The following is a 15970-nucleotide window of genomic DNA, read 5'->3' on the forward strand; positions in this document are numbered from 1 at the left end:
TAAGATCTGTGATTCTCAATAAGACACGATATAGCCTGAGCTCGATTTAGCTTTCAGGTCTACATCTGTCAAAGTGGCCACAGGTTCCCAAAGATCAAAGGCCACAATGAAAAGCTGCCATGGCAACCAGAACATAAGCAAAAATCGCCGGGCGGAACCAGAAAGGCGGCGGTTGAGGGGGTCGAGGGAACAGAGAAAAGCGAAGGACGAAGGGCACACTAACGGTATTTCAGGAACGAGAAAAAGCCCAAACTGAAAGGGGAAGAGGGAAATTGTGACTACAGCCTTAGACGCTCCCCTGGCTTCTCGGGCCTCGCCACACTGCGCAAGCGTTCCGCGGGTCCTCAACTCTGCTCTTTGACCCCCCCCGCCCCACCCCCCTCCTCCGCGGCCACCGAGCGCTTCTTCCGGTGTTGTGGAGGCGGTTCCGGTTCGCGGCGGTTCCCGGGTTTTGCGTTCCGCGCCCGGCCGGAAACCCCTTCGCATAGTAGCCGGTTCCGGTTCGGTGAGTGGCGGCGGGAAGCTGGGGGAGGGGTGAGGATGGAGGGAGCCCGGGCCGGGAGGCGGTGCGGGCCGGGCCCGGCAGCCTGGGCTGCGCTGGGCGGAAGCGGGGATGCCTGTGGGGACGGCGCTTTTCCCTCTGCCCCGCCCCCTGGGACCACCTCCCCTCCCCCCTGCTGTCGGCCGGCCGCGGTGGGGCCGGCGGCCGTTAGTTCGGCTTCCCGAGGCCGCTCCTTCAGGCCTCCTTCTCCGGGGCGGCGGAGAGGCCGTGTCCCCGCCGCTCCCGCAGGCCCCATCTCCCCTGCTTGCCGGGAAGAGACCGGCTGGGATTTCGGAGCTTTCCCGCCAAAGCAGGCTCTTCTTTCAGGGGCAGGCTGTTTTCCCCGGGAAGCTCGGCTTTCCGTCACACCTGCCTCACCCCCCGCCTTCCTTGAGACCCGAACGCCCTTTCTCAGCTACTTCTGCGTCTCCCGTAAACATTTCTCCAACTCATTCACTCTGTGGTGTCTCCCCGAGCTGTGATATTGTAGTGCCACCACCAGCAAGAAACGTCCGGACCCTCCTGCCGGGTTATGAAAATCCCCTTACCGGCCACAGTTTGCTTACCTGGCTCATCGCCGCCTGGTAATTCCCCTGACCGTCTCTTTCCTGCTCAACCCTGACGTGATCTCTGTGGGTCTAAGCCCAGTTTCTCCTGAGCTTGGTGATTTCTGTTTATCGGCGCCTCTGCAGTATTTCCACTATCTTGTGGGCAATAACTTGCTCCTTTATCACTTTCAAGTCAGCCTTGTTAAAGTCATTTCTCCACGTTTGGTACACTTACGTTTGGGGTGGTGGTGATTCTTGTAAAATTGGTATAAAGCCTTTTCATAGGCTACCTGCTATTTGATTTAGGGTCATTGTTCTAATCGGATATTCTGGATGGAGTAGATGGCACCATCTCCTAAATCTTTATAATTTGTGTTGAGGACTCGTGTTGAAATACAGATTACACTAAATTTGAAATTACAGTTAAAGTGAAACCTTAAGCATCTTTTTAAGCATGATCCCTTAACTGTCTAATAATTTAGAGATTCCCTTCTTTTTTTCCACTCTAGTCCCATTTTGGAAGCCTCATTCATTTTTACCTGATTTTAATTAATTATCCCTGACTGCAAAGCTGGTCTTCATATCACCCATCTGATGAGTTAAATCTAGAGGGATCAAATGGATTCAAAAACAGGTTCTGCTACTTCAGGCTGAGGTGATGTAACTCTTGACTACTGCTTTGGAAGTCTTGCCTTTTCTTCCCATGGCTCCCACACCTCCTGCCAATTGCACCAGCTTTATTGCTTTGCTGTAAGCATCTCTTTATGGATCTGGCTTCCCCCAGGAGACAGTGAACTTCTCTACAGCAGGGACCAGTTCTTATTCATCTTTGTATCCCCAGTACGCTGTATATAGTTGATGCATGGTAAATGTTTGTGTATGAAAGAAGTTGAGTACTTAGTATTTAAGATGTTAGAGTGTTCAGGTGTTTAAAGTGTTAGAGTGTAATTCGGAGAGGTTACATGTAAAAATGTGAAAAACAAAAACAAATGCATGATATAGTACAAACTGTATCACAAACAATTGTTTTCGGGCGTTCAGAGGAAGGTGATTCTCATGATCACTTCCAGACCCTTCTCGTATCACAAATTGTTCTAACCACATCTTGGTCCTGGATTAAGCTAACTGTACAATGCCTCTCCTCGATGTATGTTTTCTAGTAACTTCATCATAGCACTAAACATTCTCTTTGATAATCACCTCTTTGCATATAGGTAAACTTATGTTTTACTGTACTTGTTACATTCTGTTACTGTCAGGACTTTGCTGTCTTTTTTTTCCTTTCACATTTCCTATTATCTTGTGTGCAGCTACTAACCTGACTTCCCCTAAATACCTGTAACTGCTTATGTTCGTTCAGTGAGTTAACTGACCCATGTGAACTAGGAAGTGAATTATTAGAATAATTTTCTTAAAAGCAAAAAAATCTTATGCTTGCAAGAATTTTGTGGTGTCAACGGTTCCAGATCCAGCATTTCATGTGGAATCTTAGGGTAAAATAGCCCTTCTCCCAATGTAATTGCAAAGTGGCAAAAAGAAAGTACCGTAAGCATGCTGAAGAAGCTGGATATATTTGTATTAAAATGTAAATGTGGGGCTTTAATTATTAAAGTTATAAATCAGTGTGGATTCCCCAGAGGGGAATCCCTCTGCAGTGCAAAGGAAGGTAACCTGGGCTTGTTCGACTGGGCACCAGGCTTTTAAATTGGCGTTGTTCTTAATACAACAGAAGAAGCTAGTGATGACGATTATGAAATGGCCTGAAAGAGTGAAATAGGAAAAAGCCACTGCTGTTTTATTAGCTAGGAATTAGCTAGGAATTACTTTTATCTTGCCAAAGTGTATGAATCCTTAAATGAGGATATGTTAAAGGATGTGAAGTTTTGTAGTGTTTATTGAAAGCACATTTGCTTGGGAATTAGGATACCTGGATTTTTCTCTTCCTTTTGCCCCATCTGTGTGATTTCAAGCAAGTCACTTAACCCCGCTGGACATAATTTCTAAAATTCTTTGATTTTTACTTGCTTCCCTCTTCACATCTATCTCAGCAGTGCAAAGGAAGGTAACCTGGGCTTGTTCGACTGGGCACCAGGCTTTTAAATTGGCGTTGTTCTTAATACAACAGAAGAAGCTAGTGATGACGATTATGAAATGGCCTGAAAGAGTGAAATAGGAAAAAGCCACTGCTGTTTTATTGGTTGATAGGATTTTTTCGTTAATCTGAGACCCAGGAAATTCTGCTTTATTTATTAAAAAAGAAAGAAGGAGAAAGAATAACCTGGAGAATTTCCATGTAGAAGACTTGTTAAGTTAAGCCTTTGGAAACATTTGAAACCTAAATCTAAGGCTTAAATTCTTTGGGACTCCTCCCTGGCAAGACTGGGTAATCAGATGATTACTCTGCTTGGTCGGTAGCTATGCCAAGAAAAGCTCAAGCAGCCGTCCTTGGTGTGTGCACTTCGTTATTGGGACTGTAAAGAATACCTGTCATCATCCAGTCTCCTTAGCAGATTGAAGCCCTGATATTGCTATGTACTTGATGAAGTGCTCAATCTTTTAAAAATATGGTGGTAAATCAGATTATGAAAATATATAACCATGACTATTACCATCCCTAGTCTCCTCCTCATGGAAATCTGCCAAGAAGCATGTGTGCCAAGGATATGTTTATTAACGTAGTTCCAAGCAACTAGGCTTTTAACTTCTTTTTTCTGGGAAAATTAGATACATCAGAGGAGAAGTAATTTCATATAGGCAAAGAGGCCTTGATTTGTAGCAGTTTGATTAATGATGAGGGAGAAAGTACTTAGTACTAACTGAGAAGTGTTCCTCCATTGTCTGCAGAATATTTGGCCACGGAATAAAATGTATGAAAGAGAAGTCTCAATGGGACCACCACAAGATCTATCACTTGTTTGTAAAATGGTTTAGCATGAAGTAATAGAGCAGTGGATTTGGAAGAATTTCTAGGTTGTAATTTCAGTGCAGTCACTAACTAACTTTATGACTGTATGCAAATTAATCTCCAAAAGGTTGGCTCTTCCAACTTGCTTCTTGCTATAATATTCTATGATTCTGTGGATAGTCTGTAATTTCTGTGTAGTATAGCATGGGTTGCAGAAATGTTTGGAACTATCTCAGGCTAGTTTTAGTTTCCATTCTCTTCCCATGAAATCAGCTTTCCTTTCCTCCCTATATTTTTCTCCACTAAGAACACAAATGTCACTTCTGAGTGGCTTCCTATTCTGTAATTATTTGAAGTAGATGTTTCAGTATGTAACCTTTCTGTTTTCTGTCTTCTTTTACAGGACTTTGTATCTTTGTTAAAGTCAGTGATGTGAAAAGACCTGACATGGGTAAGACTGACTATGAAGCAGTCCTTCTATCCTTTTAGTTACTCTTATTGGTTAAGCTGCAGAGAAAGAATGGGTTTTCCTAACATTTTCAGTTTTTGCGTCTTTGTGCTTAGTAATAATTTTAAGGGAGATCTCATCCTAATAATGTATACCAAACACTTTTCTTTTAGTTGGGACATTGTTCATACTGTCGTTTGGAAGCATTTTCTCATTTATTGTATTGAGAAAGCTAAATACACACTAGCAAACGTTTACTATGTGCAAGGCTCTGTTCTAAATGCTTAAAATATATTAATTCATTTAATTTTTACAGCTGCCTTGCAAGGATACCTAATGGTACCTACAAGATAGGTACTATTATTATCCCCATTATATCAACAAGAAACTGAGACACAGAGGTTAAGAAACTTGGTTAGGGTCACACAACTATAAGTGGCAGCACTAGGATTTAAACTCAGGCAGCCTGGTTCCAGAGTCTTTGTTCTTTAGCACTATGTTATACTGCCTTCTATATGATAAATAATTTGATTAAGGTAAATTTTTAATTTCATTTAGCTAGTGGCATTGAGAATTAATTGTGAGTGGAACATTTTCCACTATTCATAGTACTTTATGTCTGTAAAGGGGATCGATATTAGGTCAGGACTAGTAGCCAATTTAGGAATAGGTTGAAAAATTTATACAGTTAGATTTTATGACATTCCATATACTCCTTTTAAATTCACATTAGTCTTCTCTCTACTTTCTGTTTTTTCCTTTTGCTTAGTCCACCTTCTCTCTCCCCTGGTTGGTTGTTTCCCTTTTCTCTTATTGCTGATGCCAGTGTAAGTCACTGAGTCCCCTTACTCTCATTCGTTCTTATTATAGTTCTTTTATAGTAACAAAGGTCTCAAAAATGGTTATAAAGTAAGGTTCTGCCACAGTATTATAGTAATTGAGCTGATATCTATTAAGAGCCGTAGGAATAAAATATGCTTTTTGCTGAAAAAAAAATTGCAGTTGGATTAATTTTTATAGCACCTTTTTGAGTTAAAACAGAAAATAAATCACTGCTAACAGTGTTTATGTCTGAATGGTGAAATTTTTTCCCCATTTTTTTGATATTTAAGATTTTTTCTGTAGTTAAAACATTCAAAAATTTCTTTTGGGAAAATTGCATTATTTTTATAACTTTGAATTAAGCTCTTTTTATACTTGTACAAGTTTTGAACTCTTTGGTAGATGATCTCAGTGAATGCCAAATGAGCCATTTTCTGCACATGGGTACCTTTTTTTTTTGACAATGACATTTTGAGATTTCTTGCCAGTGGTTAGTTATGAAGGAGAGGTTTTATTTGACTGTAGGGCTGTTCTTTGGGAATCATTTTTATTAGGTGAAAATATCAGTTCATAGGAAAGTAGTTATTGAAGAATTATGTGACTTGAACTAATCTAGACTCTTTCCCCAGATGATATTGCTGATAGGATGAGGATGGATGCTGGAGAAGTAACTTTAGTGAACCACAACTCCATATTCAAAACCCATCTCCTGTCACAAACAGATTTCCCAGAGGACCAGCTTTCACTGTCTGACCATCAGGTTAGGAATAATTTTCCTTCCCTTAATTAATAAATTATTTGGCTTAAATTTTTATCTGATGGAGTTTAAATGCCACACTCAAAAGTACAAGCATATATATAACCTTTCTAGAATCAATAATTTTTATGTTTGGAATTCTATTTGATATATTAAAGTTAGGACAAGAACCAGGCTGTGTATGTATTCTTTGAGAACTGTACCTTTTAGAAAACTCTTTACTATTCCTCTGAATATTACAATTACCTATACATGGATTAGTGTTCTTTTAAACTAGTGCATTAAATGGGGGGTGCAGGGGGAATATGTAAATATACAGTAGCTCTGAGATTTCTCTGTGCTATAAAGCTTAGTTTCTCAAAGGACCAGCTGCAGCAGCTTCATCTGCAAGCTTGTTAGAAATGCAAAATCTCAGGCTTTATCCCAGACCTACTGAATCAGAATCTAGTTTTTAAAAAATCTCCAGCTGATTTATATGCACCTTAAGGTTTGAGGAGCACTGTTAATAAAGCAGTCTTTCTCAGGAGGAAAGCCATTACTAATTTGGAGGAGACAGTTCTCTGCTGGTGAATCTGTCGCAACTATAGCAGAATGTTTAGCATCCTTGGCCCCTCGGCACTAAATGCCTGTAGCATCTGCTCCAAGTAATCGTTCTGATAACTGAATATATATCTACACATTTCCAAATTTGTACTGAGATGCAGCACTAACCCTGATTAAGAACTTAGTCTCTGTAAAGTTAGCAAAAGAATCAAAACCAGGTTGATTTTGTCAGCCTCTGATATATGATATAACTAGCTTTCAGAACAGGATATACTAAATGCATATTTGCCTTCAAATGAGCCTTCTTCGAATCAAGTTGTATAACAGATATTTTGCCCATTTTTCCCCTTGAAGCCTCGGTCTTTTCATCAGATTGTCTATGTGTTTTCCTTTCTTATTAGTATGTAGTTTTATTTATTTATAATATATATAAATATAAATATACCGAGTTCTGAAATATGTCATAATCTTGTTTAATGATACATTTTTCCTAGTATAAATTTTTATTCCATTTTATTGTCAAAAATATGATTTAAGAAAAGTCTTCTGCTTTGTTTAGATTTTACCTGACAGGCAAGGAAATTTGGACCGATCTTATACATGTTCTACAAGAAGTGCAGCTTATAATCCAAATTATTATTCAGGTATGACATACTACTTGGAGTCAAGGCAATTATACCTTCCAGATTTCTTCCTAGCAAATTGTTTGTTTACCATCTCTAAAAGTAAAAACATTATCAAAAGCAAAATGGTATTTACTCCACTAAAATATCATTTTAATAAGTTCTGTGTGTGTGTGTGTGTGTGTGTGTGTGGTTGCTATAATACTTTACTGATCTAGTCTCAACCAAATATTTTCTAATGGAAAGGTTTTTTTGAAATCCATTCTCCTACTTGTTCGTTATGTCATTGTAAAAAGCAATTTGTTTTTGGCTTTTTATTTGGATATGTGTATGTGATGTAAAGGATATTTGTTTTGTGTTGATTTAAAGCATAGAGCTAGCCTATTTCTATTCTGCTTGAAACTGAATCCTGAAAATTTATTTCTACCCAAGCTTGTCCCTCCATCAGGGCAGGAAATATTAACATGTTTGTATCTAGCACCTGCCACAGCCATGCTTGCATACTCAAGGGCTTGCCTATTCCACTTGTGATCCATGACAGGAGTCAGCATTCTCTAGGCTATTCCTAGCCCCGGCCTGCCTGACTTTTCATCTGCCCCCTTCCTAAGATTTAGATTTCCAGTGATCTTCTGCCTCTGTCTTGGGGAAAGGAAACAGAGTTTTTTGTTGGTTAGCCTCCTGGCAGTATGACCCAGGAAGATTATAGAGGTCTTCTCATGTCTTTTCACTCCTCATGCTTTAATCTCCTCCCCACAAATATGGGAATACTAGTAATACCATTGAATTTGCCCTAATGGGATTTTTTTTTTTTTTTGTGAGGAAGATCAGCCCTGAGCTAACATCCATGCTAATCCTCCTCTTTTTGCTGAGGAAGACTGGCTATGAGCTAACATCTATTGCCAATCCTCCTCCTTTTTTTTTCCCCCAAAGCCCCATGAGATAGTTGTATGTCATAGTTGCACATCCTTCTAGTTGCTGTATGTGGGGTGCAGCCTCAGCATGGCCGGAGAAGCGGTGCGTCGTTGCGGGCCCGGGATCCAAACCCACGCCACCAGTAGCGGAGCACGTGCACTTAACTGCTAAGCCACCGGGCCGGCCCCTAATGGGATTTTTATAAGGATAAATTGAGATAATAAATATGAAATGCAAATAATAATCATTGTTGTTATTTGGCTTCCTCAGGATTCTTTGTCAGCAAGATGAGATCTCCTCCCCTAAAAAGACGTTAGTATGATGTTCTTTTAGATTTATATTATATTTAAATGTCATTTAGGTGGGTGGTACTTTACTCTGGGCACTGGATTTCCTCTCATGGGATGGGAAATGGTCTCCACCTCATATGTGCATAATTTGTATAGAAAAATCAATTAATTAGCTCAGAAAGTAACTCTGCCATCATTGTTATTGAAAAAGCCTTTCTGATGAGCAGAGAGCCTGAAATCTCGTTTGATAGCTCATTATTAATCTTAGGAGAAGGACAGTTGAGTGGATAATGAAATCAGATCATTAATTTTTTCATTTGAACTCAGACTCTGTTTGCTTATAATTTCATATGCTGATTTAGCATTGGACAGAGTATTTGCTTTTAGTTTAAAATAATTACTTAATGATAAACAATTATATATATAACATTTTACTCAAAATCTCCTGACCATAACTCTACTCTTGCTTAACTCTGTGACCTTTTCTGATTTTTATCTTTGTGTGCATGCATGGTATACATTGTATGATTCGATACGTATAATCTTTTTTCAGCCCAGTATTTTTATTTTTATTTCTCCATCTGTTTACATGTTATTCTTCATATTTACCTTTTTCTATTGATTTCTAATAATCCGTGGAATTGATATGTATATTTACAATCCTTTATGTGCAATTCAAAATCCAAAAATTTCTGAAAACCAAAAATTTTTTCACAATTAGTTTGGTATCAAAACCTGACCTGACCCAAATTCATTTCTTGGCAAAACCTACATGAACTGACATGAAGCCATTTATATTTTGTCTTTTATTTATCTCTGTAGATATGAGTATTTGTACATTTCACTGTAGCTATATCAGTATATTTGATTATAGGGTGCTGCTTCAGATTATACTTGGAAGCATTAATAGTATATACCGGGTTATCTTTCTAAAATTCCAAAAATTTTTAAATCAGAAACACAAGTGGACCGAAGGGGCTATGATTTAGGATAATGGGCATGTGCCTTCATTTGCTTCCTTATTTTCCCTATGGTTTAGGTCCCCTTCACTCTCGCCATTTTCAGCTATTATAAATAACATGACTTAAAGACATTTGCATATGTATAGTTTTTTTCTCTTAAATTTCTGTAGATCCCTGATATTCACAAAGGATGTATCTGAGATCGTCTCAAATCCTCATGTTCTTGACTATGGTGATATTTAACCAGATTCTTGGCTTTCTACTCAGTTACATGATTCTTGAGTTATGTTTTTCCTGTGTTTGTCCTCATACCACAAGTTGATGCCCATATCAAAATCTTATACCAAAGGTTTCTCTCTCACCTGAAGGCCATTTTGTTAGGAAAAGAAGAAAAAATTAGTTCATAATAGTTACTGTATGCATGATGATGAATAGAGAATAACAGCAGTGAATAATAAAGCCATATTGAAATGAGGCTGCTGAGCTATTAGGTACATTCTCTAAATTACAGCCTGAAGCAGAAGATTCAGATTCGTGCCTTTACCAAATTTCATCTAGTCCCTGACCAGACAAACTTATGGTATGTCGCAGACCTCCAAGGTGGCTCCTTAACAATCAGAATTGTAAATCTGAATGCCGAGGGTCTGTATACATTTTTCTTGTAATAGAATCTTTAATTCAAATCTACTTTTTACTGTGTACTTTTTTTAACTTCGTTCCTTTGCCACACCCATTCCAATTCGTTGCAACTCTTGTGTAATTTCATCTCTGCTATCTCCTTTGGATCTCTTCTTTTTTGGTAATCCCCACATTGATTTCTGTGGTCAGTCACCCCGAGCCTTTCCTTTTGATTGGGCTAGATGGGGGTCCCCAGTTTACCTGCCTTAGTCTTCTCCTTCTGACTATATTGGCATTTGTCTCCTCTCTCACCTTGCTGTACTCTCCTCCACCAAGATGAAAACAAACATAGGAAAGCCCCAAACTTTAGAATCTAGGGTCTGGAGCTTCCCATTTACTGTTTTACTGAATCTGCCTCTCCATAGCAAGCTTTTTAAAAATCTGCTTCTTAATCCACTCAAGATTAGACTATTAAAAACATTGATTTTTTTAAAAAAAAATTTTAGAAAGCAGAGAAAATGCAACACTTTCACTTTAATAACAGTGCTGGTCAGACTTCAGGACCTCTTGATATTGTTAAGAGCACAAGTGGAAAGAAAATTAAAACTTTATACCCTAAACAAGGAAAAATAGATTAAGATGAAAAGAAATGATTTTGCTCATGCTTAGAATCATTATCAATGTCTTATCCTTAGGAAATATGTTAAATTAGGTTGCCAAACTGGCATTCAGAAGGTAAGATGATTTAAAGCATTCTGCTATTTACAATAACTAAATAAATCCAAAAGTTAACAGGAGCAACTGATGGTTACTTTCATAGTAAGTGATTGCCTGACACACTTTTTTTTAAATCTAAAGTTTATTTCATTATGTCCATTTTAAAAGTGTTGCCTGTCCTTGTAGAAAATTTGTGGAGTAAAGTAGAAAAATACCCATCAATCTGTCATTGGAACACAACCAAAATTAAATTTTTGGTATTTCCATATAGTTTTGTGTGTGTGTCTGTACACATAATAAGTAATCTTATTTGTGGCATTTGTAATCTGATTTCTTAATGATGACAGAATACCAGGTTAAACTGTCACTAAAAAAAGTGTCTGCAGCCCCCCGTTGGTCCCTGTCTGGCTTTGCTTGATCACATCAGCAATAGAGGACTATCAGTGATTCATTGAGTGGGGATGGAACCACCTTATTCTGGTTAAACACCGCCTGATTCTGTGCTTTTCCATTGCATTTTAAAGCTGAAGCCTCTGTCAAATGCCATTGAGGATGCTACTCTGGCTTATCTTTAGTCTCAGATTTCACACCTGTCAGGGTAATTTGCATTTTTGGTAGCCTTACTCCTCAAGTATAAGTAGACATCTCTAGTTATATCATTCCCTAATCAAATTTTAACAAAAAAGTGTGAGAGACAAAGATTTCTACTGTTATTACTTTGCACTTAAAGATAATTTTCTGGTCCTTTAATGACACTCATTTTCCTTAGGCTCATGTCTCTATCCTTAAAGTAATAGTAATAGATGCTAAGCATAGATGTTGATTGCAAAGGAAAAAGGTTATAATTCATTTTGAAAGTAAATTTTAATTTAATTATTATATTAGATTCATACACTGGTGAATCAACTGGTACTAATACCCCCCTGACTGGTGATTTTTTTCTATGTTATTTACCTTAAATCCTGATAAACCTGATCAACTAAAAAAAACACAATACATAACTTGTATTTTTGTTGGCTGCTTTACTTTTTGGATAGAGTATCAAAAGCTACATTAAATATTTTAACTAACATAAATATATGATATTTTGCAAAGTTCTATAGTAGTATGCTTTGAAAGATGATCTTCAAAATGATGTTGGCATTAGACAAAAATTCAGGAAGTAGAGAATTATCGTTCTCATTTTTCCACTGGTGCTCTTCAGAGTTCCGTAGCCTAACAACTGAAGTTGTTTTGAAGGTGCTGTTTTAAATTATTCAATCCTGCTGAAGGGAGATTGGGGATATAGAAATTATTCTACTTCTAGCTGAAACTTCAAGAGATTTTTATCATCCCAGCTTATAAGCCACAAGTCAAAAAATTCAAATAATAAACAAATAATCCTCACTTAGTCTGATTGCAATAGCAAGCATCAGAGTATTGATATGTCTGATGATTATGGCATTAAGTGGCTGAAGGTTATCATACCAGAACCAGATGCATATGATGGGTCATTCCTGCCGTAAGCCGGCCAGAATAAGCAGCAGTTAGGTTATCTCTGCTCTTAGAAGAGCCTCTGAGTTGTGAACATGGTAATTAAAAACAAGAAAGTGACACCAGCTGCTTATTAAGCAATAACTGTTGTTCATTTGAATTACAATTCTCCTTGGCCCTCCACCTGCTTTCTTACTGGTCTGGCCTACCTTCTTTCAGGCCCAGGCCTGGGAGTGCTTGCAAGATATAGTTGGGGTAAAATGTTGACTTTTGGTGGACACCACGGAGTCACATTGATGCAGATAAGGCACATGGCTGTGGCAGGATTCAGCTCCTTCATCAATTTTCAGGTTAGTATGGCTGAATCAATTATAGTTTATAGAAGTTCCCTTACTGCAGACTTTACTGGCAGTTGAGACTGGGATCTTTCTTCCATGAGAGACATGGTGATATGCCACATTACTTTGGAATACAATGTTGGACATGGTTACAGTCATATGGAGAACCACTGTAGATATTTGTTTAATTTATTCAAACTTTTATTCTTTTAGACAACCCTTCCTCAGACAGTTTTCTTGGCTCAGGAGACTTAAGAACCTTTGGCCAGAGTGCAAATGGCCAATGGAGAAATTCCACCCCAGCATCAGGTTCAACTTTACAAAAATCAAGAAACAGCCGAAGTCTTTACCTCGAAACCCGAAAGACCTCAAGGTAGGTATTCTGGCTGCTTAGTTCACAAGCCCTTCCTCTGATGTAAGAGAAAATGACTATAAGATAGTTGTTACTTTGGCATTTTAAAAGAGGAACAACATTTTTGAACTTTAAACCATAGAAGTATGGACAAATCCATTTTAAACTTTCAACTTTTAATTTACTTAGTGCTGAATTTTGGTGACAGCTAAATCTTATCGTTAGAAGAGTGAGTTTTGAAGGAAATCTTGGTGGATATGAGTATATTGGGAGCCTTCGGGATCAGTATGGCTATTATGAGTCTTAAAGTGAGAATTGGTCAATTTCTGCAACTTCAGTAGCAAAGAAACCAGCACATTTTATAGGCTCTCATATGAGCAGAGACCTGACTTAAACCAAAGCAGCTGTGCACCTTATGGCCTTAGTCAACTAGACCTAAAGTCACAAAGAACTTTATCCTATTTAGCCCAAATTCATAAGCCCTGCATTTTCCCTCACCAAGCTTATACTGATTATTAAAGTCAGAGGAAGTTTGGCTTAGAAACTTTTCCCTCGGGTACTATATTATATTAGTAAAATATTTCTTTTTTAAAATAGTATTTATGACTACTTAAATTTTACTCTGGTGATGGATTTTAGAAATATAGGATGATTTAATTTCCTGCTTAGTCAAGTTGAAGCTTTCTAGTGTTGATTGAAACCAACAAGGTGGCTTTTATTTTATGATTATCAGCATGTGGAGTCTGGAATCATGTGTCAGTACTCCCGAGGATGGTCTTCCTCACTTCTTAATATTTTTTAAAATTATACAAGAAGTCATTAATACATTCACATTGTAAAAATTAGAACATTGCCGATAAAGCTAAAGATCTCTTCATTACTACCTCCAATCTTATTCCCTGCCCCTGGTGTGTTTCCTTCCAAACCTTTTCCTCTGCTTGTTTCTCTTTCACTCTCTCTTACTCATATAGCATGATATAAATGCTCTGTATACTATAAAATGTATAATATTATTTTGTCTTCATTAAAGATATTCTATATGCATCATTTGGCAGGTTGCTTTTTTTATTTGATGTCATACTGTTATTTTTTAAAATAACATTATTACAGAAACAGTACATGTGCCGTGTAAAAAATTAGAAAATACAGATAAGCAAAAATAAAAACATCATATTCCCATCAGCCAGAGAGATCACCTCTGTAATATCTTAGTACACATCCTTCCAGATGTTTCTGTCTGCATTTACACATTTTTTTTTAAAAAAAGCATTCATATTGTGCATACTCTTAAGTCAATCATTTCCTCATTTACAGTCAGTAAATTTTATCACGTACACTAACTGAATTACATTTAAATGTTCCTAGTTGACCCAAAAGCGTCCTTTGCAGCTAATTTGTCCAAATCAGTATCCAATCTAGGACTGCATCTTAGGACTGCATCTGGTAGCTATCACTCTTAAGTTTCCTTCAATCTAGAACAGCCCCTTTTTTTAATGACATGACTTTTTTCTGCATAACGTTGCACCTTTTGGATTTGACAGGTTTCTTCCTTATAGTATCATTGTTTTGTTCTCTATCCTCTGTATTTTTTGTAAACTAGATTTTTGACTTGAATAAAAGCTGATGCTGTGTTCCATCACATCAGAAAACCTACAATATCTTGGTTTCCTATCATTAGTGATGCTGGGTTGGCTTCTGGATTAGGGAGATAACAGTCTCGTCCTTAATTGTACAGTTAGGTTTTTTCGCCCTTGTGACTAGAATGTAATCTAAATGATATTACTTTGTCATTGTATGAATGAACAGTTTCAGATCAGCCTAACAGTTATTCATATCAATTGATAATCCTTACTTCATAATAATAAAACAATTATTGACATATAACCTTATATTAGTTTCAGGTGTACAACATAATGATTCGACATTCGTATATGTTGTGAAATGATCACTACAGTAAGTCTAGGTTAGCATCCATCACCATAAATAGATACAAAATTTGTTTTCTTGTGATAAGAACTTTTAACATCTACTTTCTTTTAGCAGCTTTTAAATATCCCAGTACAGTATCATTAACTATAGTCACCATGCTGTACATTACATCCCCCTGACTTATTTATTTTATAACTGGAAGTTTGTACCTTTTGACTCCCTTTGACCTGATAATAATTTTATTAAAGTTAATGAAATAATATTTTTCTAATTTTATCATTTCTTCTATGCTTTTTAATTGGCACTCTGCTATAAAGAAGAGCTTTTTTCCCTTCATTAGCTGGGGCTATTTGATTACCCTGAAATACATTTCCTACTGGGAAGGCAGGACATTTGATTAGATCTTGCTTTTTCATTACCAATTTTCAGGGTAAGTTTTTTTCTTTTAATAGCCACTTCATGTGGTTCAAATGAATTTTTCTGTTCTTTTTTTGGTGTCATTATGGATTCAGTGTGTTTCAATCCACTACAATCATTATTCTTTTAATGCTCACATTCTCACAACTTTGGCCAATGGGAGCTCTGTCAAGCTTATGTCTGTGTCTGACCCTATCTTGGTAATTGTTGGTAGCGCCCATGCTTTCTGGCATCGCGAAATGCCCTCAGACAGTTCTTTAGACAAAAGCATCTTTTGCGTTAAAAACACACACACACACACCATACGAAGCATAAATACAAGACATTGTGGGGAATTTATCATAAATATTTTCATCAAAGAAATTATACTGCCCTTGCTATCTTTTCCTAGCTGCATTCACCCATCCTAAGAAAATAAACCTGTTCTTGAAATTGAGTCCTTGCTCCTTTCCCCACTCTAACACAGATAGAAACCATTAGATTTTGAAGACAGTTAGAGAGAGTGAGTATATGTACTTTTTGATTTTCTTTAGACCTAGTCTGATTCATTTGGATCCAGATCACATATACTGATTTGAAGAGTTGATTTCATTGAATTCAGCTTAGTCAGCTTTATATCTCTATTCTGCATCCTCAGAAAAAAAATGAGAGAAAATTCATTATGCTGAGAGCAGGTACCTCAAACTTGCTGGGTAATGATAGATGAAAAAGAGCTCATAGAAAAAACTTTAAATTATTAACCTGGCCTTAGAGATAAGACTGGATTTTGAGTTCA

General features: G+C 37.5%; 1 protein-coding gene across 4 annotated transcripts in view; it reads left to right on the forward strand.

The window, feature by feature from the left end:
* The first annotated feature begins 281 nt into the window (after positions 1-281).
* SENP1 (SUMO specific peptidase 1) overlaps positions 282-15970 on the forward strand; it is a 53487-nt gene continuing 37798 nt past the window's right edge. The window contains exons 1-6 of one of the 4 annotated variants that reach the window (XM_087442485.1): positions 282-505; positions 4398-4445; positions 5894-6024; positions 7124-7208; positions 8370-8411; positions 12711-12870. In XM_087442485.1, the coding sequence (XP_087298611.1) occupies positions 4442-4445; positions 5894-6024; positions 7124-7208; positions 8370-8411; positions 12711-12870 (422 nt within the window). In that variant the 5' untranslated portion in view covers positions 282-505; positions 4398-4441. Of the gene's footprint in view, positions 506-577; positions 1159-4385; positions 4446-5893; positions 6025-7123; positions 7209-8369; positions 8412-12710; positions 12871-15970 lie in introns of those variants that run through there. The other 3 variants (XM_087442486.1, XM_014786401.2, XM_004428942.3) reach the window with 3 other exon arrangements.

This window comes from Ceratotherium simum, chromosome 17 (genome assembly GCF_057802395.1).
Source record: "Ceratotherium simum simum isolate JZ-2026a chromosome 17, ASM5780239v1, whole genome shotgun sequence".
NCBI classification, from domain to species: domain Eukaryota; kingdom Metazoa; phylum Chordata; class Mammalia; order Perissodactyla; family Rhinocerotidae; genus Ceratotherium; species Ceratotherium simum.